Source organism: Pseudochaenichthys georgianus, chromosome 16 (assembly GCF_902827115.2).
Source record: "Pseudochaenichthys georgianus chromosome 16, fPseGeo1.2, whole genome shotgun sequence".
Lineage (NCBI taxonomy): Eukaryota > Metazoa > Chordata > Actinopteri > Perciformes > Channichthyidae > Pseudochaenichthys > Pseudochaenichthys georgianus.
This window is the reverse complement of record NC_047518.2, coordinates 36704117-36728749: the sequence shown is the minus strand read 5'-3', so window position 1 is coordinate 36728749 and position 24633 is coordinate 36704117. Positions and strand designations below refer to the sequence as shown.

Here is a 24633-nt window from a genome sequence, read left to right as displayed (position 1 = left end):
CAGCTTTCCTCGACATTGAGAAACACCCCTAGAAATAAAATGCGGACATATTTCTCATGCATGACGAATAAGACTTCAATACTGAAAAAAATATTTATTGTGGCAATGCCGAGATTTTAAAATCAATCAAAACAAGTTAACGTCGGCCGATGAGAATCTAAAAAATAAGTTTTAAATGAGCAAGTTGGCAGTTGTATTATTGTTTATCCACATGCTCAACATGCCAATCAACAGTAGTCTGGATGAAATTGTACAGTATTTTCAAAAAAGGTAAATGCAATGTATTTTAAGCTACAACAGCAGGATACCAATGATAGTGTAAGTCTGTCAATGTTAGATTGACAAGCAGATCAAATAAATATAGGGGATTCATAAGTTAATACAAAATAAATCTAGACTCAACAAGTTAGATGTATAATCCATGACATTCACAGAACTTCTCCCATCCCTTATTTTATTAAAGACTATTTCAAACCATAAAATAAGTGCCTCAAATCCCATACTATGTAACTGACCTTTTTCTGAATGAATGGTCCAGAAATGTGAGACTGTGAAACCCCAACATAATAAGCAAGGCATGAATTGTGTTCATAGAGAGAAGAGAAGTTACTCCAGACCTTAAAGCAGCCACCAGAAAAATATCTGCCATCACGTTTTTTCCTGAGTTTGAGTCCTTCCCGCAAAAGATCCATTTCGATTGTGACCATGAAAATAATTCTGGAGAAGCCGGGGTCAGCGCTGTTTGTGCGTCTCAGCTTGTGGAGTGTGGAGAGTTCAGACAAGGTCATTCTTCCCCGAGTCCTCTGACAGTCTGTATTTGTGCTCCAGCACATCAACCGTAGAAGAGAGGGCGCTGAAGACAGAATCACAGTCATTTCATGTACCGAGCGTCCTGAAGAGCCATGTTTGAATCTGATGCAGAAACACCATTAATTACTACGGCATTTACATATCCTGAATCCACACGCTTGGTTTACTAGTTTCCCAGAGATTCATAATTACATCTGGTGCTGCAGGTGCACCCCCCCCCCCCCCCCCCCGCCCAGTGGTGGAGCACATTGTGATGACAGTCAGTGTTGCTTTAATAGAAAGCACAGCAATAAACCAAAAATGACTTTCTAGAAAATTAGCCTGTACTTCTCCCTTTGCTGTAAATGTACTTACCTGCAAAATCTGAGGATGTTATTACTCTTCAGTTTGCATACAGTTGCTTTGTCTCTTGCGCTATGACTAACAAATGTAAGAATACGTTTCCTCTTTGCTCAACTTTTCCCTGCTAATGTGCATAGGCAGTCACCAGGGCCTCACATCCATACTACAGTAAGTACTAACTCTATACAGAACATGCACTACATACTGCTCCTTGTATATTTGTTACAGCAGTTCATATTGAATTCACCAATGATGCAATACGTATAACATCAGTTGTCAATAATACTGAAACTTTGGAAAGCTACTGTTGATTTCACTTCAAAGAAATGTAAAACATTTTTACCCAAGCTTTATTATGGAAAGAAACAATACCCTTTTTTTTTTAACAATGCTGTCTCAATACTGACACTTTAGAAAGGACACTTCCATTATGATATATATATATATATATTAATAATAATAATAATTCCTTGCATTTATTATAGCGCTTTTTCCAGTGCTCAAAGCGCTTTACAGATACACATTACACACATATGTTGTATACATGCAATGGTCACTGTGGACAATACCCACAGGAGCAAGTTCAGGTGAAGTGTCTTGCCCAAGGACACACCGGCTTTACAGACGCAGCAGCGGCGGGTTTCACCCCTTGATCTGATATCATAATATTGCTTACTTGAAATCTGTATGATTCTGGTGTTCATCGGAGCGACCGCCACACGGGAGGGCTGCTCAATTAATCGTATTTTAAAATCACGATTACGATTATGGCTTGCGACGATTACGAAAACAACGAAATAAAACGATTCTTTTTTTATTATTTTTTTTTCAGTTGAATTATACTTAAAGTTCAGGGTAATCAACTGTTAAAAACATACTGTTCACATTTTTATTCTCCAATAAATGGATGTTTTCAAAGTCAATGAATAATCGCATTTAATAAATCGCAATTACAATTATTGAAATAATCGAGATTATGATTTTTGCCATAATCGAGCAGCCCTACCACACGGCTAAAGCTCTGGATGGTAAGACACTATAAGTACCCCACACTTTGCCATACTTGTGGGTATTAACACACCAATGCACTCATAGTATCAAGTGTAAGTATGCAAATCAGGAAACAGTCAAACATTTTGTTCGAACCGTTTAACCACCACTTTAAAAGGTATTTTTATATTTTCCACCTGTAAGCATCCTCCAAACTAGTACTCAAAACGGACTGGATTTAGTATAATATGCATACTGTCTGCTTTGAGTATAGTACATGTTGTCACCTTTCCCATTTGCTTCAGAATCAGAATGTAAGGACACTGCATATGCATATTATGAAAATGCACATCATTACTCTGTCAATGATGTAGTGTTGTGCAATATTACATGACCAGATAACAAACTGCAGCATCAGCCTCATACAGAGAGCTCTAATCAATATTTAGGAAAAAACCCTGATCCACCATATCACATCCTTTGTTTTCGTGATGTTGCATAGAAGTATAATGTGAGCTTTCTCTTTCAAATCTATTTTGTGAACGTATACAGTAATAAATAGTCAAGAGGCCGAAAACCTATATCATAGGTTAAATGTAAAGCCACCTAAATGCTAAAGTAATTGCTCAGTGCAATTTAAGAAAAGCTGACTGCATATAAGACCAAGTTTGTATTATTTGTAATAAACCTTTAATAGTTATTTGTGTTTTGTAAAGGTTAAGTGCTCCTGTATACCATATGATTTCATACAGAGAGGGCACGTCTAGCCGCAGCTAAAGTGTAAGTTAAGTCAATAAGAGTATGAACTCACCAGCCTGGTCTGATGATGCGGTATTTGCCGAGTACCGATAGGTCCACCACTGTTGATCCGAGGCGGCTGTGGTCTCCTATTGGTCCGTCGTCCACCACCACTGCTAGTTTGGGCCAGAGCTCCTGGAACTCCTTCAAGAAGAAAAAGGAAACACAGCAGCATTAACTAATCAACTTCAATAACAAAGAGATTTGAGTGAGGGACACCCTTTCAACTGGAAAACCTACGGGGACATTTTTAAACATATTAAATGTGAGACTGAAGAAAAATCATAAATGTTTATACTTACATGCACTTCCACAGTACTGGTGTGCGAGCTGATGTTGGCGCTGGTTAGTGCCAGTGGTTCAGCGCACATCTGGCAGAGGCGTCTCATGAAGCCATGGTCTGGGATACGTACGCCAACAAGCTGAGGACAAATAAACATGGACATTTATTCATCTATAAAACTTGTGTTTGCATTTTCCTTAAAAGTCAAATCCAGATTCAAAGAGTGGACCTACTGAGGTAAAGGGGTTGAGATCTGTGTTGAGTACTTCAGATCTTTCGAACACCAGAGTGACGGGACCAGGCAGCAGGTCGGCTAGCAGCGCCTCCTTCACCTTCACCTTACAGAACCTGACCATGGAAGCAAACAATGATTACGTTTAGAAGAAAACAAGTCATTATCTATGCAATGTTAGATACTACTGCAAATTTCCACATTGCAATTCTGACAATATGAGACGCTTCCACACCGGAGTACTCTTTCCAGTATTGTTCCGATATAGTTCAGAAAATGTGCGTTCACACCAAAAAAATCCGGAACTAGAACTTAGTTCACGAGAACCTTTTCACCCCCTTTTCAGTCTACTTTCGTGGGAGAAAAAGATTCTCATTTCTGATTGGCTGGGCGAATTGCAAACCACGCCCCGTAAAACTCCCAAAACGTTTTGTGAAGCCGCCATTTTATTTGCTCGCATTAGCATTATTAACATTAGCATTAGCCCAGCGTACCAACGGAGAGAGACTAACTTATGGCAACACAAACTAAAATGTGGGAGCAGTGGAGTGATGAGGAGATGTCGCTGTTAATGGCGACAACAAGGCTCTGAAGCCAGTCCCCAACTCCGGGGACTTCGGGCGGCAGTATACGCCGTGAAGTTGCTTGCGGCCTGCCAGTAAACCCAAAGCAGAAGAAGAAGAAGTGACGTCAGCGGCTTCATTTGCCTAATCCTCCCTCAGGGACTTATTCCGGTGTGAACGCGATCTGCTCTTTAGTTCATCAGAACTAAAGAGTTCTGATGAACTAAGTTCTGATGAACTAAGTATGTCAAAGTACTTGGTGTGAAAGCGTCTATTGTGACATTTCTTAGTCTGCCTTGTCTCCTCTGTATTACTTTGTGATCTACCAACAAATTAATTCATGAATATGGTGTCTTTCTGTGACAGCAGGTGTATCGGTCACTGGAAATGTAAAATGTGTCTTGTTGGTGTGAAGAACACATCGCTTCCTCTTCTGTGTGTGACTCATCTGTGGATGACTGACATGTTTGTGCGGTGTTGTGAGTCTGCAAAGAAACCATCACACGTCTGAAGGACTGACACATACAGTTGGAACTGATTTTTTGTTAATTACACTAACAAATGATAGCTCTGTTTGACAACAATCATGTCCATCAAACAACAGAATCTCCCCATATCGATCTCTAGTTGTAAAGCAGCAGGACAAACACTTACTTATAGATATCCTGGATTTCTCCGACGCAGATGGCCAGTGGTTTATTTCCATTTCGTCCTTTGATGTCATAGATTTTTTTGACCGCTTCAGAGTTCTGGGTCAGACACGCCAGGCCGTAGATGGTGTCGGTGGGAACAGCGACCACATGACCCTCCTTCAGAGCCTTCACCGTGCAACTCAGGACTTCAGCACCATCTGCAGTTCAAAAAGGAGGGGTCAATAAGGCATCATTCACCACAATACACACATAATGAAATAATTTGTCGATTGGAAATGGATTTTGGGGTAATGAAGGGCTAAAAGAAATACATGAATTAGATATATTATTGAAGATCTGCATATAAAGGAGACTACTGATTATACATATGAAAGCCTATGTCCTTAGAGTAGTCATATTCAACCTTATGGAAAAAGTAGAATTCAGCTATTTTGGAGCTCAACCTACCTGGGATTAGAGCTCCCCTATGTTTGGCATATTCCTCAACATCTTTAAGAAAAACTAAATAATACGTTTGTTTTATCGTTGTTTGTATTGGCACAATAATTATGCTTAAATATGTTTCTTCTTTACTCAGGATTTTGAAGAAACCAAGCACCACATTTTCCAAAATAAAGGAAAGTCTTCAAATATATGATCAGATAACAAAGCTCTTGATTAATTTTTGTGGTAAAAAAAGGAAAATAAAGTAAGGTGTAACACACATTATGTTTTAATTAGTAGCACTGCAGTCGAAGGTATTGGACTATGAAATCGGATCTGTGTAGGTGTGTATTCGGCTGTCCAAGTCATGCATGACAGGAATCTGATGTAACATGCTGCAATGTTTACGTTACTCACTGACAAGCATCGCGTGCAAATGCTTCTTCAGTGGCTAAAAATAGCTGTCAAATTCTCAAACTGATGTTATAACAGGGATGCACTTCTGATGTGAATGTAAGCCGACCTGTGAAGCCCTCCTGATGGACAGACGGCCCGCTGCAGCTCTGCGGTAACAGTCGCAGCACTTTGGTCTTCAGCTCTTTACACATCTCTCCTCTGAGTCTAAGAGCTGCGGCTGAACTGTGAGCTCTTCTGGATTTCATTAATTCAACAGCGATGTTACAAACAGGCCTCATAAAAGCGAAGCTACAGCGGTGGATGTCTCATTTCAGCCAGGGAGCATGTTGTCGCCTGATGAAATAACGAAAGTGCTTCCGGGTTACGCCCCCAACACAATGACGCGGTTTTCTTAAAGGGCCAGCAGCACGTTGCTTCAGAAAAAAAGGTTTTAGTGAATTATATGTTTTTTATATTTGATTGTAATGAGTCCAAAGATGACATTAAAGGAAACATTTGATACAAACATGGATCGGTTGAAAAGTGTATTTTTGTACAGCTGTCCTTGAATTATTTGGAATATCTTTTTTTTAAAGGTTTTGTGCTTTTTTTGTTATCTGTTGATGTGTTTTTTTTTTACCGTCATAGTAAAAACTTGTATGCCGAGAAGCACCGTCAAACAGAACCCATTTTAAAATGTAGACAACTTAATAAAAAAGTGTTGCTTTAAATAATAGGCACAATTACCAATCTTGGTATTTACTGGAACTTTTTCAAACCGTCCAGACATAGCCCATTTTTCAACACATGTATTCCATTTGTATGCTTCCAGGTGTGTTCCTTGCTTCACTCATTAATTAGGATAATTTAAGGCACCTGCGAGCATTGACTTAAATCATCTGAAAGCAAAGTCAACATAGAAGTCGACAGTTTACAGGACATGAAATAACGTTTTAGTCATGGATTCAAACACAGGTAAGAAAACATGCACTTTTCAGCATACTTTAATGTTATTAAGTTGTCTCGAAGTATGTTTTTAAAAAGTTACCTGTGGTACAGAAGGCCCCCTGGCCCTGCAGACAGATGAAGGCGTTGCACCGGACAAACAGGTGAGCCACTATCTGAGATTTTGATGTCTCTCTGCCCAAAAAGGAACTCATTTATCGACAGGTTTTCCACCACAGGAACTGGAGGATGTCAGCGACAGACTGGTGACCCTTTCAGATCATGTTACAATATGCAACCAAGTCCTGAATGACCTCAAAGAACTAAGTGACATCCTAGTGGTAAACTCCCTCGTTTCTCTTTGTATTTATGTGACTTAATGCAGATTATGTTTTTTACTTTTTCTTTATTTCCGCAGAGAAAATCTCTTCAGGATGTGACATTACCTCTGGAGGACTGAGTAGAAGTGAAACTCTTTAATTTGTTTAAATTATTAATAAATAAAGATGTCAATATCAATTTGATCAGTAAGACTTCATTGAGATGGAGAAGCAAACATTTCAGTGACAAGGATAAGGTTTTATTGTATTATATTGCTCTCAGTCCAGAAATGTATTTATAATATTACTTTGTACGAAACAAGCAAACATTTTCACATTATACATTCTCTTAAAAAAAAATACAAATCCTTAACAATTCATCGCTCTTTGGGTGTCAAGACATTTATTTCGAAGCGTATGGTTTTTTTCTTTATTTTGCCCAAATAGAGAAATGTAAGAATCTGGAAGTCTATTTCCAAAAACACTTAACAAGTTGCTTCCAAACAATTGTCTCCCCCAGTGATTTCTCTCGTTGCCATTAAGGTCAACTTAAACAGAACAAACCCTGGGCCACATGTCATTTATAAATCTGCTTATTGATTAAACAAATAAGGGCAGCTGTCGAACTTTTATTTGTGATGAGGCAAAAAAAAGCTGAGATGATTACATTAATGGCGTGAGCCCAAAAAAACATGTTTACGCATAAAGTGTAAAAGTAAGAACAGAAAAATAAGCTGCATACATTTGACCGAAAATAATTCTTAAAACAGAATTTAATGATTCATTCAGTAAATACTCCTTCAAACAAGTCCAGTTGGTTCGAACAGCATGTCGAAGGATCAGTACCTTAAACACAACTCCAAATATGAAATGCAATTGACTGGAGTTCAATAAACATTGTGCTGCCTATAAGGTTGTGGCAGGATATCATTAAATAGAGGGGGGGGGAATAAATAATCTTTATTTGAACTGGATGCCACATGTAAACTTGCATAGTTGTGTTCTTTGACTGTATGCATTTGTGATCATATGTATTGATGGGATGAACTGGCAGTCATTTTGCCGAGTGCTTCAACAGGGAAATGTTGAGTAAACAATTTTGTAATCCAATGGAACCGAGTGCAAACTCCTGATCTCTAATACTGCATACGTGGAATGGTTTTAGAGCACACAATGAGTGACTGCAGCCTTTCACAACATGTCTTACTGCCTTCTTGTCACATTTGTATCGAAGGAAAGCTTCACTGTTCAAAAGTTTGGCAGGAAAACAAAGAAAAAAAAGGCAAGACAAACGATGTGACATGCACATTTGATCCTACAACCCGGACCCAATATATCTTCACTCGTTACGCTGCACATCCAGTGATGACTTTCCCAACAGACGGCTGTTTCTAGTCAAACAAAAAGCTTTCCCGTCTCGTTTGCCTCATTGTGATCTGCTGCTGTGTGATTGCCTGAGACTCGATGAAGATGAGCGTGTCAGCGTTTCAATGGCAGGTCTGTCTGAAGCGGAGACTGTGAAGGCAAGGAGGCTCACAGGACAGTTTGTAAGGCCGAGTAGCTCCACACTCTAGTATACAGGGCATAATGCCTACGTTCTATCATTGCATTGTGTCCCGTGTGAAACAATACTGTTAATTATACTCTGAGCATATATATTTAGTTAATATGGGGACTGTACATAAAGCCCAGCTGCTTGATTCAACTAAACACAGCAGCAACTGTTCTGCATAAATGTGACCGTGTGAATGCAAGGATAGGATAGAGGGTATAAGCTCCAAACTCTGAGTAAGTAATTCAAAAGTCTATACAAAAATACAAATTCTAGAATAATCTACAAGTTTCTCAAAGATGTTTACACTAAAATGTACTGTATTTACACTGTCGCCAGGACACCATCTTTTTTTAAATGCTACTTTACAGCAGTTGTGTACAAAAAAGTCCGTAGTGGTTCTGCACCTCAGCCAACAAGCTGTCAGATCACTCACTTTACAAGTGTGCATTAGCAGGGAAGAGTGCAGCCAAAGGAAGGCGAGCGGGGGGCGTCTGGTGAGAGAGCGTTTGAGGGACAAATGAAGGGAACCAGGATCACTAATGACTTGATGCATCCCTGAGAGGGTCACAGCCCTAGAACATATGGGATGTTGACAGTAGTTCCTTACTGTTTCATGTGGACAATCTTTGCAAACAAGAGGATCCTTGAGTCATTTTTTTTACTGTGCAGTCTACTATAGAGGCCTGTTTTCTCTAGCTTGCTTTTAGCAACACCCATTACGTTCTCAACAGAGAGAGAAGTAGGAAAACATCAAATCAGTAACACAAAAACAGCTCAACACAAAAATACAACAATTGATTGGAATAAATTATTAGATTTCTCTCTGCTATCTTGAAGATAATTGCCAGTATAATGAAATAATCAGGTTTAAATAAATTAACATGTACAATTTTAAATTAGTTTAAGTTATAGGCAACTTATGAAGTATTCATTTCACTTAAAAACAGGCAGATTGGATCCCAGGTTATTTTCTCAATTGGTAAATAACTGTCAAAAAAAGAAGAAGGAATAATCACATTTTCTGGACGACACTAGTCTTCCTAGAAAACAAAAACACTGAGGAATTACTTCATATTGAGTATGAGGGGTGTGTGGCCAACCCCGTCAAATTCCTACTGGGAGCATTGCCTATTCAAATTGAATCCCTCTAATATACAGTGCATTCTGGTCCGTTGCATACCAGCTAGAAGCATTCGTGAGGACCTGTCGTACAGTACAAGGATAGACAGACACGCTTTGTTTTCCTGCTCCGGTGTCTGACCTTCAAGCCAGGGACATGGAAATATTAAGTCATCAGTGCTTGGACAACACTCATTTGTTTCGATCGAGTGAATATCGAGGGTTATCATGTACACTTTGATTATGTTCATAACAAGAGGATCTACTGCCTTTCCCTGCAATCATTAGCATTAACGTTGCTAAATCTCAATAAGCAAACTAATCCTGTTTTTAACGACTACAAAGAGACTCAACACAAACAGATCACTTATAGTTCATGTATATGTTGCGAAATGCCACACAGAACTGAATGCACTGCAGGTACAGGGGAGGGGTCACACACACACACACACACACACACACACACACACACACACACACACACACACACACACACACACACACACACACACACACACACACACACACACACACACACACACACACACACACACACACACACACACACACACACACACACACACACACACACACACACACACACACACACACACACACACACACACACACACACACACACACACACACACACACACACACACACACACACACACACAGTGAGAAGTGGGTGGATTGGCTGCCTGTTGATGAGTGGGCTCAGCGGGGAACACGTGGTGCCAGACGCAGCTCTTCTAAGGATTGCCATCAGTGGTCATGCTGAAGTCATGTGCTTGTAGCAGCAGAGCCTCGATGGTGTCCTCCGTCTCCGGACTCTGCAGGGAGAGGAAGTCCGACACGTCCATGTTGGCTAACCCTTCAGACGAGGGAGGGTTCGTGGCCGTGCTGCTCACTATCGAGGAAAAAGTCTGAGCTCTGGAGAAGGAAGCAGAAGTGGGGGCCTCCGGTATCACCTCACCCACCTTTGAGGAAGACTCGGTGCTTGGAGTAGAAGTAATAGAGGAGGGTGGGTGTTGCGGAGGCTCTGGGGGTTGTGAAGGCGGGGGAGGGGGAGGAGGAGGGGGAGGAGGTGGGGGCTGCGGCTGTGCTGGGGCTGAAACAATGGAGGAGGCACTCTTTGAAGTCCTTTCTTTCGCAGCGTCCCTGCAGGCACACTGGCACTGGCAGGACTCCTCCTGTTTGATGATGATGACGGGCAGACTGAGGCCGATCTGCTGGACCGAGCTGCCTGAAAACACAAATTCACTGAAAACAAGAAGTACACAACTTTCCAAATCTCCTGTAAAGCATATGAAAAGAAAAGGACAATAGTTAGGATGAAATGACAGGGGGTATCTCAATATCAGATTTAACTACATGATTATCGTGGCCAAAACAAATGAGAAATATATTGTCAAGGTATTTATACTAAATGTAATAATATTAACATATTTATTTTTATGTCATTATGAATTAGTGTAGGAAGGTGTAGAGTCTGTACCCATACAAGTAAAAAAGCAAAAACAACAATAACACCGATGGATAATATATGGTGAGAATGGAAAGAAATCTAAATGATTTCATCTGTTACCATGATATGGATATTTGTTAGGGATGCTCCGATCGATATCGGCCGATATTCACTCTCTGCCGATCGATCGGTGCTCTCTATAAAAGGCGACCGTGAGAGCCGATCACATGACGTAAAATACATGACTGTGTGCGCGGCAAAACAAGCTCGCCAAAATGGCTTCACCGGTCTGGCAGTATTTTAAGCTGTCTGAAAAAGACAGTAAAATAGCGGTATGCAGCGTGTGTGTGAAGCAGAAATCCTGCAGCTCCGCCCGCTGTGACGGACCGGTGAGCGGAGCAACACACACACTAAGAATTAGACTTAACACACTTAGCTATTTTATCTACCTCTGGAACTAAACTAGTTATAAATATGTTTATTCTTCACTGTCGGGTCACTCATTACTGGATCAGTGAGCTGCATGAGATACTGACAGGAGGGAGAGAGGGGGGGGAGAGAGGGCTTCCGCTCATTTCTCCCGTGTTATTCTCCAAAGTTAATGCAAACTTGAATAATGTACTTCAGTTGAATGTAATAATTATGTTGTTTGTGGAAGCGCCAGTGAATGAGCCCCATTAACTGAGTTTTAAACATCACTTTAAATGGAAGTTCCCCATAGGCCCCGCCCACTCGATCGGATCGGCCATCGGTATCGGTCGATACTGATTCCGGCGATCGGCCCCAAATTGGCGATCGGCGCATCCCTAATATTGGTATTTGTGTAATGTCACGGTCAGTTTTAAACTGAGAAGAAAGCAGAGGGACAATATCCCAGACCTCTTGAAAAAGCAAAGATCAAAAGTCAATGTTAATTATAAAATATTTAGTGGGATACTGTTGAACTGTTCTAGCACTGTGCATCAATAGAGTAAAAGCTTCTGGGCATGTGTGATTTAAATATACGGTGACAGAGTGTTAGTGGAGCTCCCAGGACACCGATCTACTCTGTTATCTTTCCCATTAAAGCTCAATTGCATTACATGTCAAAACAAACAAGTGATTCAATGACAGCCTTTTGTTCAATGTCCGACACAGGAATTATGGTTCAGAACTCTTACCCGCACTTCCTCCCACTGGTATGGCTGTTGTGAAGAAAACCTTTTCTACTTTTGCACCTCCTGGATGTGTCTGAAACAAACATTAAACAGTTAAATCAGGATCAAAAAGCCAGGGACTACTGTAGAGACATACGGACAATACTTCTATTAAAGGACCGTCTGCGTGGTCTAACTGTTTCCTTATCATAAGTAATATTGATCAAATTAACACTCATTCCTTTGCTACACAGTCATTTACAATAACAATTGATTTGTTAAATACTCTAATTTAGTTGCAAACTGCATTGTGTGTTGCAAAGTGTAATTCTCTTACATGCACATTCTCACAATAACAAGGGAAAATGCAAATGATCCATGATTTTATCCATGTAGGAATGTGTTTTTAAACTTAAGGACGCATTGCACAATCATAACTGGTACAAATGAAACCTCTGTGGGAGCATTACTCACTTGGTCGGGGTTCTGCTGGCTGTTGGCAGCAGTGCTGAGGATCCACTGCAGGTTTTGGTCGGACATGACCAGGCTGGGCTGCAGCAGGTTGGAGGTGGAGCCTATGGTGATGGTGGCAGGGGTGGGAGCCAATCCCGAGCCAGGGTTGGGGACGGGGATGGAGACGGGGTTGTTGGCCAAAGGCAAAGGTTGAGCCACTGTCACAGCAGCAGTGTCTGCTGGTGGAGCGGCAACAGCCACAGACACGGGGCCTGGTGGTGCTGCGGGGCGCAGCGATGGAGCCACAGGAGGGGATGTGGAGACGGCTGGTGGTGGAGGAGCAGGCGTGATGGCGTTATCCGACTGCAGGAATGTGGGTGGTATTGCCACAAAGTGCTGGGAGGGGGCATTGTTTGGTGCTTTGGCAGGTGCCCCCGCAGGTACATCAGGGGTCTGCTGAGGCCCGGTCACTTGAACGAAAGGTGTGGAGCTGACGGTGGAAGGGACGGGGGCGGGACGGGAGGCCTGAGAGGAGGAACTGTGGATGAGCCGTGCAGGAGCCTCCAGGACAGCAGTCGAGTGTGAACAGGAAGATGAGCAGGTGGGATGGAGAGAGAAGGAGATGAGAGACGAGCCGTCAATCCCTCCCCGCGGGGTCGTCATCTCCAGACTGAACGACTCAATAAGGCTCTCTGACGAGGGAGGAAAAAACACACATCAATAAACAAGAACATTCAAAACGACTTCATCAGGTTCTGAAATGTACTCACCGTGCTGATGGGCATCATCTTGGCTGACACTATTTTCAGGACTCTGGAACATGAGCTCAAAGATTTTCACAGGGGTCACATTGTTCAGGTCCAAATGAGCCTGTAATGAAATGAAAACTTAATAAACTCATAATTCCTAAAACAGAGACAGCTGATCTTGTTGCCAATATGGATGCCAGATTCTTGCATCTCTCGACAACTCTTGGGCTGCGTGAATGTCTGTTTGTCAAAGCTGAAGCGAAGGCCAGACTCACATTATGGATGTTCTCCCGGAGGTCTGAGTCTGTCGAGATGAGGCTCAGGTCACTGAGGCACAGCGAGTGATTTGCATCCTGTAATTAAAACATGAAGCAGACTCGATTAAACTCGACACCGTTGTTGTATTTAGCACAATTGTAAAATAATGCAACACCTGCTGAATAATAATGTAATTACCACACAAGCTAAACTCGCAGCTAATGCCAATCAATGACAATTATTCTTTAGAAAGCCGTGTCCATGTGTTTAGTACGAGTGACTTCATCTAAATCCTTTTTTCCATTTAAAATGTGTGGTGTAAACATCTCAAACTCCTTTTCAGACTATGGCGACATCTTGCAGGTATACAGGTTTGAGTTTTGTTTGGCCAGCTCATGTCTAGAATACCTCACATCTAGTAGCAAAAGTTGACACATTTGCTTGAGAGCATAACACAAGTACTGTGTATGTGATAACATGCACGTGATGTCCCCACATCAAAAGAAATATAGAAGCGAAAGAAACAACATCTGAATGCAGTGAATAATATGAGGACCACAGAGTCATGTTGCGCTCATGACTCACTTCAGAGAGCGGATGTGTGAGGGTGACGGTGAAAGGCTGTCCTTTGTCGTGGCCCCGGACGTGACTCTTCAGGCTGTACTGGCTGCTGAACGTCTTCTCACAGCCGTCATTGGTGCAGTTGAAAGGCTTCTCCCCTACAGAAGAGGAGGGGGGGGGGGGTAAGAGAGGTAAGAGCTCATCTATACAGCTTAATGAAACCACAGGAGTAACCTTAGCATATTTATACATAGGTGGGACATGAAAGGCAGATCAGAATATAGGAACTAAGTCAGCAAGTTAGACTGTTGATCACCTGAACTTTTGAAAGAACATCCATTCCGACTATTCTGCACTATTTCTATTATATTCCATTTTATTGTATTTACTCGCACTATTTCATCTGTGTTATTGTGTTGCACTGTTGGAGGAGCCTGAGGTGTTCATTGACATAACTACACTGTAGCTATGCACACATGACAATAAAAGCCTTGAGCCTTGAATCTTCTTAATGGCTGCTCCTTTAAATAAATGCTACACACACATTTGAAAAGGTAGACATTAGCATATATTTGGTCGGGCAATTCAAACCAACTGTGTGTGGGAGGGTTTGGAAACAATGTAAATGCAAATCAGGCAGAGCTGAACAGACAAACAAACATGTCCTTGTTCAAAAATATTCAAGGTTAAATAAAACAAATGAGGAATATGTACCTGTGTGTGTCCGTACATGTGTTTTTAGGTGATGACTCGCAGCAAAGGCTTTACCACAGCCATCATGGTCACACCTGAGGGAAAAGAGGGAACATTATAGAGGCTTCTCAATACTCAAATTTCCCCTCCTCGACTCCCCTCCTCGATACTTAGACCCGCCCACAGGAGATGCGAGCGGAGGACCGAGGAGGGGAACCGAGGAGAGAGGAGGGGAAGCAGCAGACGTTTAAAGAAATGAGAACTCCTCTCCTCTGAGCGGTCATATTAAAGCGACGTCCGTTCATTATTACGTGGCAACAGCTGCATCAGCTGTCGAGTGTTTTGTCATATTTTATAATCTCTGTTAGATCAGCTGAACATTGTTCCCCCACATATTTACTTTGAATTCATTGAGAGTGCGGTATAATGAGACAATAACAGGCTACAGATGCACACACACACACACAAATATATTTATATAAATATATACAATTTAAAGTATGAGAGCACTCTCATAATAACGTAACATAATCAGAGACTGGATATATCCCCCCCCTCTCTCTAGTCGCTGAAATGGGGAATTGAAATTACGGGCCAAAAGTTGTATTTGCAAGTATTAAAAGTAAGGACATCAAACCAACTAAGACCCGTCTGTCCGCGGCATCTGCACACTGTACAACACACACCTACACACTGTACAACACGCACCTACACACTGTACAACACACACCTACACACTGTACAACACACACCTACACACTGTACCACACACACCTACAGCTGTTAAAGCATAATCAGGCTACAGCCGTTGTGTATTTTATTATGTGAAGCACTAAATGGTTTTAGAAAAATATGGACTCTTTGTAGATATCTACTAAACTAAAGCAAATAAAGAGAGTAGGTCTGTTATAACTTATACTGAGTGATATATATTTTACACACTGCTCTGCTTTCTGCACGGGCCTCACAGCTGTTCTCACTGTAAACATCGCGTTGCGATGAGAGCAGGTTCTCAAATAATATCCAGGGGTTGCATGCAGAGCTGTCATTGGCTGAGATAAGTCCGGCCGTGCGTCACGCCTCCACCGTTCCCGGAAATGCATCCGCGGAGGAGCCGTGGAGGAACCATCAGTGTATCCTCGGTTATAGCTCCTCCAGAGAGCCTCCTCGATGCTCGGTCCTCGGTGTGCATTTAGAGAAATGAGACGTCCTTCAAAATGGCGCGCTGAAATTCATTTCCGGGTCACTACCGGAGGACCGAGGAGTCGAGGAGGGGAAATTTGAGTATTGAGAAGCCTCTTATGTCAGATTCGCGATAAATAACACATACATTTGATAATTTTTTCAGATTTTTCAATGCACCTGCTCAAATTAAAAGAACTTGACTCATGATATAGCGAACTATCACTAAATAAATGTGTTGAATACCAGGGCTGCATAGCGCATAGCGCGTCGAAACTGCTTCTTAATTTCAGTTTCGTTGCTCCGCTCCGGGGGTGGGTGGGGGGGGGACTTTACTGGCATTGATCCGGACCATTGACCTTGTATAAAATTCACAAGTGGACTTTTAACAAAAAAGTTTGAGTACCCCTGTCCTATACAATCATTTCCTGATAACGATGAAGCCATAGCCCCACCTCTCCCCACCTCTGCTGCTCACCCCCGCGTCATTGCTGATCTGTTTCACCAACAACAACAACAACAACAACAACAATGGCGGATCACAGGGTTGCTTTCGTGCTCCAGACGCTACTGACCATGCTACAGATGTTAGTGCAACATCTACAGCTCCTCTACCACAACCATCAGCAACAAGTGGACATGGAGAATTACATGAACTACATGCTAAATTCACCGCGGAGAACAAACAGAAGGGCAACCAGGCAACCATGCTCGGGGGGGGGGGGGGTCTTCTTCGCTGCTTTTGGTGTATTTTGTGGCGGAAGTACAGCGCCACTTACAGGCCCGGGATATGTACTACAGCGTTTCCAGTGGGTCGAGCGGTCTCGTGTGGACTGACACGTTTCTTGAGCCAATTCCGTGTGGACGGAAAATGCTAAGGTTTGTTTTCGTCTCCGTGTAAACGTGGCCTTAGTTAAACTTTTAAATACGAAAAAAACATTGTATTTGTATAAATCAGCAAACATTAAACCGACTAAAAGAGCTGTCTGTGAGTATCTATTAGTATCATAGCTACTAATGGATTAAAACTGGTGTGATGATGGAAATGCTCACCGGAACGGTTTCTCCCCAGTGTGTGTGCGAATGTGCTTCCTCAGGTCGCTCAGTGTGGTGAAGTACTTGGAGCATCCGTCTGATTCACAGTTGAATGTCTTGCCTGTGTGAAGTCTCTGGTGTGCTTTCAGTCTGCAGAGACAAGTACGTGCTAAGTGTTATTAAACATGCAGAGAGAAACTAACTAAACACAGTGGCAATGAAAAAGGAAAGCTTCAAATATGAGTGGCATTGAAGATTGGCAGGAGAACCGAATCCACCACCATGTGTGGCTTTGGTTCATTGTCCTGAGTACGACTATCTGACAGCAGTGGCACAGCTTCACCAAGCCACAGACATGTTGCCATAGAAACTGAACCAATACCCCCCCCCCACCCCCCATAGTAAACTAGAGAGTGAACAACACAAGATCACAGCAACATTTAAACTGTTAAAATGCTATAAAAATAGGCTTAAAATTAATCAAATATAGAATGAAATTGTAATTGGGCCTTATGTAGCATCATTATCTGCAGTTTCAAATTCAGACAATTCAGAAAACAGATGTTCCTCATTTATAAATGATACACAGAATCTTGTACTGGGATTGTCCCCATTGCAGGTTGCATGACTCTCAACCAGTCAAGTGTCCGTTTACAACCACAGCATTTATGAATACTTTAAATATGAACAACATGTGTTTTGTAAGGTCAACAATGTGTCTGTATGGCAACAGTATACACATTTAAATTATATTTAATGTTGTATTGTGTCAATCTCATATTGCATATTGCAAAGTTAAACATGTCAGTAAAGTGGCAACACAAGTCAATCAACTGTTCTGTAAGCAGTGTCTAGTTTGTAAACACTGCTTACAGAACATATACTACTCATCATGATCTGAGCAGCAGCCATGAGTAGAAATAAAGCATAACTCAGCTGTGTAAAGGCGTACCTGTATAACGTGTTGAAGGCCTTCTCACAGCCATGCACATCACACTCAAACGGCTTCTCCTTGGTGTGCACGCGGACATGGATCTTGAGGCTGTAGGAGGTGAGGAAGGCCTTCCCACAGCCCAGCTGATTACACACGAATGTGTACTCGCCCCGGTGCGTCTTCTGGTGCGTTCGCAGGTTTCCCGCCGTGCTGTACGTCCTGGTGCAGCCTTCGAACATGCACTGGTAGCGCTTCACCTGGAAGAGGAAGAAGACGCAGGGGATATCAGTGCCATGGATGAATTCAAGATTCAAGGCTTTATTGTCATGTGCACATTAGCTACAGTCTAGATATGGCAATGAAAAACGTAACTCCCAGATTCCTCCAATAGTGCAACATGAATATATTATATAGAACAAATAAAACAGAGAAAATAGTGCAAGAGAATGTTTTGAGATGTGCAAGTAAATACAAATAAAATAGAAATAGTGCAATAAAAACTCTAGTGTATGCAATCATCCTGAAACTAAGGAGTCAAATCGAATGTCCTCTCTTAAAAATTAATCAAATCGTATTAAGCCTGTATTTAAAAGCAATGCAAGTAAAAGTGAGTGAAAGCAATGTGAAATATTAATCCATCCAAGTATAAATAGCATCAAAGTGTCAGTGTGACCTTTCAGTCGTTACTTGAACTCAGTGACTCAGCACATGGAGCGGGTGAACACAAAGGACAGTCATGATGAATAACCCCCACTGCAATACACCCAACTCAATTCTGTTTCACAGCGCCCATCTCCACTGCAGTGTGGCGGTCTCCTGCTCTCTCCTCACACAAAAGCCCCCGGGGCCGTGTGAATATAGGCAGTTCATTCTCTGCCTGAAAAAATGCTGCTGAACACAAAGTCAGGAGGAGGAAGCTTGTGGCGGGCCCACAAAAGGGTCCTCTTTATCAGCTGACATCTTTCTTGCAACTGCTCTTGAATGAATGAATAAATCCACCATAAAATTACCCATAAAGATGACAGAGATAGCTGCACACTGCTTTTTACCCCTGACCATATTAGAACAGGCTGCTGAGTGTAACATAAGAAAGAGAATATGTCATGGTCACAGAATGTAATAATAAAAAAAACATTTTAAATATCGGCACACAATTTCAAAGATAGCAAGGAAACTGAAATTACATGTTTTCTGACTGTGAATGTTATGACTGGATAATACACTTAGCAGTTAAATGCTACTGCATGATGACCATGATGAGAGGATGTGTTTGAATGGTAAATAACGACACATCGGTATAAACCCTACCCTGATCATCCTTCGTTTGAAATGCTTTTCATCAGAAAACAATCTTAAACAAATCTAATCACACCATGAATAGGAGGACAAGTTCATGCAGTGAAAGTGACACAGAGCTGATTCAATCTCCTTGCAGTCTTAATAACAATCACTAATCTGAGTGATGGGTAATCTTCTACGGCCATTCATTCTGATTGCAGTGATGTGGGAGAGATGATTTGTTAAGCAAACATCCGTGCAGAGCTCCTGTAGGAGGCCTGCTAAAGCTTGTCACTTGTATTCATCTCCCACACCATCGTGAGTGCACCATCACTTCAATCATTGTGAGAGAGCATTGTATGCGGTGGTTTCGCACATACATAGTGGGAAAAGAGTGAGTATATTTACAGAGAGAAATCACTCAGTGCTGGATGTTCAATGGCATTGTTTTCCGACACTTGGTGAACAGGAGGCTGGAATCTTCCACGGTCACTCTTGTATCCTCTCCACTCGTCATACTTGTCAAAGTGAGGCTTAAACCCTTCTGTGTGGGACAAACTGAATACAATGCACACGGTACAAGTTGCACCACAATGCAGTGTTTCTATATTCATATCAGCCTGTGCCTGCAACACTGGGAGACTCCTTCAAAAGGAAAATGCACTTTTATGTGTTAAATCTAAATAATATTTTACAAAGAAGCAAGATGGAGCTTCATTTAGTTCTCCTAATGTCTGGCATGTGCAGTGAAGTGTATGGACAGTGAAGTATGGTGAATAGCTTAGATCATTGTCTTCTTGGAAATTGAATCTGTTTCTAGCAAATCAAGCCAATGACACTGGTGGTAACCACAACAATAGATACAACAACAATGCAATATTACATTCAGATTCAAACAAACACTACAATACAACAGTAACACCAACAACTACGGGCCACACTCTACTGAGGTGGGGGTTTGCATTTTTTCGATCCTAGTGATATTATGCTGGGGGGTTAAAAAGCCTTACGGCCACATTGCTTCACACACACAGGACTCTGCCCGCAACCTTATTTTCACTGAAAAGAGGTTGTGATACATCAACAAAACTGTCCGTCATTGTCACAAATCACACTCATGAAAAGTAGGTTCCTATAACCGCCCGTGGCTGTGTAATAATGTTTCACAATGTCAATATTCATTCTCCGTGCTATGGCAAAAAGGTTTTCTCCGTGCTTCAAACTTGACTGACACCAACTAAGAATCCCATAGGTCCCATGCACAATTCATTTTCTCATCTTCATTGATCAAACAACGTTGGCTAGGTCATCAGAAAATAAACTATTTCAATCAGCACTGAAGTGAAAGTGATCCTTTGTCGGGGCTCTGTATAATTAACATTGGATAAAAACACAGCACTCCACCTTTAGGATGATTATACTATGCACATGCAACTGTAGAAATCTCTCCATTGAAATAAAGTCTTAGAATATTAACACATTGAAAAATAACAAAAACAACACGAGCGCATCGTTTAGGTAAATAAAGATGACATTTCCTGGAGGATATCCTAGCATCCTCCTTTTATAACTTTTATTTTAAAAGCAATGAGTAACCAGATTGATCAGAATCCTCTAAAAACTCTTCCTAACAATTGATGTTGAGGCAGCTTACTGGTCAGTTCACACACTTTTGCTGTATGTAGCATTTCCTTGATGGGAATGTAATGTGCCTCATCTGAAATGTGAAACAACGGACTAAAAACTAGGGTTGCAATAAACTGGGAATTTTCAAAATTGAAGGTTGGCTCTTCGTAGGGAACTTAAATATAGTTGGGGAAAGTATATTTGAGCATAATCTTGACTAAAACAAACGGATTCCATTCAAGTACACTTGAATATCCATGCCATAGCACACTGCTTACTGCATGGCCATTGAGAGCACACCCCCTACAGGCACTGTGCATTCCTCCATCACATGCACACGTGATTTCTAGAAGTCATATTTAACTCAACATTCATGTTTATCTTCTTCAATGAAACAAATGATTGTTCAATAAAATAATTAAAACTGGTTCTGTTCTACTTACAAATACATCTGTTGAAATGTCATGTTTTTTAATGAATAATTTTGCATGGATGTTTTCTTATGACAAAACTAAATGTTTATATTTATGCTTGGATAAGACACAATTTGATTACTTTAACCTCAATTCCCAGCATAACTTCCCATGGAAATGTATCGGAAATGTACCGCCCCTTTGCAAACCAACTAAAAACACAGGGCTTTTTTCTTTCAGCACTCTTACTATTACTCAGCTGGGGCCAACTGCTGACACTCCCAGATGGTTTTATAGTCCACTTGCAATAATTAGACTGGGATAGCTGTCCAAATATGTCAAATCACCACAAGAACACGGAGAATATGCAGTGTGTTGTGACTGAGTGGGCTTAGCTCAAGACTAGCAGTGGGCAAGCAGGGCGACACCATTAGCAGACACGGGCTGAGCTATATCGCAATCAGCCATTCTTATATTGTTTAGCCATATTTGCAATTGTTCTCTGCATTCCACCAGGGAAAAGCATAGAAATAATAACACCTGCTGTATTGTTACATTATGCATCTCAAAGTGTATAGACATGATTAATCTTTAAAGTTGAAAGCATCTGCTGTTCTGTTTAGCAGTTAGCTAAAATGACACGAAGACCCTCCACATAACTAACCAAACTAGAAATGATCCAGCTGCCCTCATTCTACCCTCATCTGTGTTGTAACAGGTGGGAAAATAAATGTACATAATGTGTTACTGAATTGCAGCACACAAGCTTGGTACAAAATGAAGAACTGCTTTTTAAATCATTGTGCAGCTGTGTTCAGTCTGAACATTCAAAAGGAAAGGCCTCACTTCCCAACAAGCAGAACATTTGTATGAAACTAGCCTTATATTCTTGGGAGGAGATGCACTTTTAGGGCTTACCTCTCTCATCTTGGTCTCCGGGCACTCGGAGTGCAGCGTGAGGGTGGCCCCCTCGATGTTGCGTGGCATACGGGTGGAGCCTGGATTTATCGTGAACTGGATCTGGTCTGGAGAAATAGTGTGGTGCACATAACCCTGTGACATCCCAACAGGGTCCGACATAAAAACCATAGAGCCATCCTCCTCATCTGCTTCCCCTTCAGTGAGAAAGGTGACCCCTTCCTCCTCCCCTCCACAGTGACCCTCCTCTTCACCTTCCTCATCTAGCCGGATAGGGTCCCGCTCAATGAGTACTGTGGTGCGGTCGTACACCCGACCAGATGACGATGAAGACTCGCCGAGCAGGTTATCATCTTTGTCAAAGTGGATCTTGTCTTCGTCTTCATCTTCATCATCCCGCCCCAGGTGTTCCACCTCTACCTCAAAGTACATCGTCGCCTCAGTATGAGGACCATTCTCACTCATGGTCCCTGGTGCCTCTCCTTCCTTGGCAAGGAGGACTGCACACTCACACTGTAGACGTTACAGCCTGAAATGTACATTTGAAAAAGTATTATTATATATGAATTATGGGAAGCTTTTGAAAGACATATGAAAACATTAAAATAGTACTTAAAATACACAATGTGGTGTAGGAGGCTCATTGCAGGATTTAAAAAGAGTCTTATTTAAGTGTTGACTATGTGTTATATCATTAACCCATATTTGTAAACTAACTTTAGGCATTACATAAATGTAGGAAAGTAAAAGGACAATATTTACCTCTGAAATTACCTACTCAAGTACCTCAAAATTGTATACAAGTGCATTACTTGAGTAAACGTACTTGGTTACTTTACACCACTGCTGGCGAGACACATCCTAAAAGATGTTTGCTATGTCTAGTGCAGGGCTTTGATAATACACTCAACACTAATGTAAACACGTCAAAGTGTCAATCAAAAGAAGGTTAACTATTTCCAGTAGGGAAAAGGGGGAATAGTCCATAGTAAGCCAGCGATTATTAGGACACATTTTAGGGGAAACAAACGTTACTGAAACCAAACCGAGATCTAGAACTTTCTGATTTCGGTGACAGTCACGAGACTACAGCAGCGGCTAAACCCAACTAATAAACATGATTATTTCTAATCAATTAAAACTCCTCAGGTTACCTTTTTATAAAACGTTATAAGTCTGAAAGATGTCACATTCACACGACAATGCCAGTTTACATTTCAGTACTTGACATGGCTAGGTAACGTTTAAAAACACAACAGTAGCTTGATAAACACGCAGTGATTCTCAGGTTTATAGACTGACAATACAGTAATGTTAACTTAATGTCACGGCACTTAGGTTAATAGCCTTCACTGTTAACAGGCTGTATACAAAAAGCTGCTGTTTGATACTGACCTGACGTTGTCTCACACAGTACATCTTGGTTACTAGCCTCAGAGATATGTCGCTAGCTTCCTGCTGCGAATATCAAACAGTAGGTCGTGTAGATTCAATAATATTATTATTAGCACTTCTTAACGTTGTGCGACTTCTTTGCACAGTCCACATAACAGTTGTGTATTTAGCTTGCGCGCTCCAGAAAGCAAAATATACGTACTAGCTTTAACGTTAGCCAAGTTATCCTGTTTTTCTCTGCACATGCATAGCTTTCCTAGCTAGCAACAGTTTTGACGTACAGCTAAGCTAGGGAGCCACATCAAGCCCCCAGGAAGTGCGTCGGACGTTGAAGCAAATATTCGTAGTGGCCAAACGGTGGTACTACAACTCACCCATACATACTTTTTCCACATTGACTTACATTGGGAAAGAGACGTCTGTAAATCAGCGAATATATGTTGTTTAACCAAATACACTTAACAGCACGAACAGTTTCATAGCCCCTTATTTAAATCACTAGGGGCTAATCTTTTAAGTAGCGCTGAAAGCGGAGATCCAGAGTTATTTTACTTCTCTATTTATCTGACTGAACCGAGAGCTGGAGATCGGAGGCGGGGCTTAAGGAAAACTCGAGTGCGCATGCTCCATGGGCCCACATTTTGGCTTCAAGCGTCAATGAGCAACTTTCATAGGAATTAACGGGGTCCCGCCTCCAACACTGTATCCCGTTCCCTTACACAGAGAGCTACATTCTGCTTCACAGCTAAGCTAGACAGTTAGCTAGAAACGTTAGCCAGTCGACATAACCCATCTTCCCAGCAAAAAGAACAAGTATCATGTTACCAAGTGCTAAACTGACTACACACAGCACTGCGCTAACGCTTCAGTTTAGTGGTCTCAAAAAGGAAATTACAATAACATATATTTACCTGTTAAAATGTAAGCCTTATCCCTATGCTTTGGATGTTTAGCACTTTCTTCCTATCTCCTCCCTAGGATACCAAACAACGTCACAGATTCACGATGAATCATGGGAAATTAAAATAGCATTACTAATGTTTAACTAAAGCATATATTTGTATGTGACTTTTCACTTTTTATTTGGCAAATTTGATTATATTGG

The 24633-nt window shown here is 41.5% G+C and overlaps 2 protein-coding genes and 1 long non-coding RNA gene across 5 annotated transcripts; 1 reads left to right on the top strand and 2 right to left on the bottom strand.

Annotated features, from left to right (window-relative positions):
- Positions 1-79: 79 nt before the first annotated feature.
- On the bottom strand, positions 80-5865 carry yrdc (yrdC N(6)-threonylcarbamoyltransferase domain containing). Its single transcript, XM_034102634.1, has 6 exons — positions 5618-5865; positions 4673-4868; positions 3457-3571; positions 3243-3362; positions 2954-3084; positions 80-853 (listed from the first exon to the last, which is right to left on the bottom strand). The coding sequence occupies exons 1-6, from the start codon at positions 5787-5789 to the stop codon at positions 775-777; spliced, it is 813 nt and encodes a 270-aa protein (XP_033958525.1). The 5' UTR covers positions 5790-5865; the 3' UTR covers positions 80-774.
- Positions 5866-6247: 382 nt separating this feature from the next.
- On the top strand, positions 6248-6963 carry LOC117460974 (uncharacterized). The gene is made up of 4 exons (XR_004553662.2): positions 6248-6465; positions 6550-6599; positions 6675-6776; positions 6854-6963. It is a non-coding gene; the product is annotated as an uncharacterized lncRNA (long non-coding RNA).
- A 3119-nt stretch (positions 6964-10082) lies between these two features.
- Positions 10083-24492, bottom strand: mtf1 (metal-regulatory transcription factor 1). 3 transcript variants are annotated; one of them, XM_034102569.2, is made up of 11 exons: positions 24440-24492; positions 22134-22662; positions 17917-18155; positions 16983-17114; positions 14769-14842; positions 14079-14212; positions 13511-13588; positions 13257-13356; positions 12508-13178; positions 12058-12127; positions 10083-10675 (listed from the first exon to the last, which is right to left on the bottom strand). In XM_034102569.2, exons 2-11 carry the CDS (start codon positions 22596-22598, stop codon positions 10182-10184), a joined length of 2457 nt encoding a protein of 818 aa, XP_033958460.1. In that variant the 5' UTR covers positions 22599-22662; positions 24440-24492; the 3' UTR covers positions 10083-10181. The 3 variants fall into 3 exon arrangements, with proteins under 3 accessions (XP_033958460.1, XP_033958461.1, XP_033958458.1); XM_034102570.2 differs by lacking the exon at positions 24440-24492 and adding an exon at positions 23731-23787; XM_034102567.2 differs by lacking the exon at positions 24440-24492 and adding an exon at positions 23529-23779.
- Between the last annotated feature and the right edge of the window lie 141 nt (positions 24493-24633).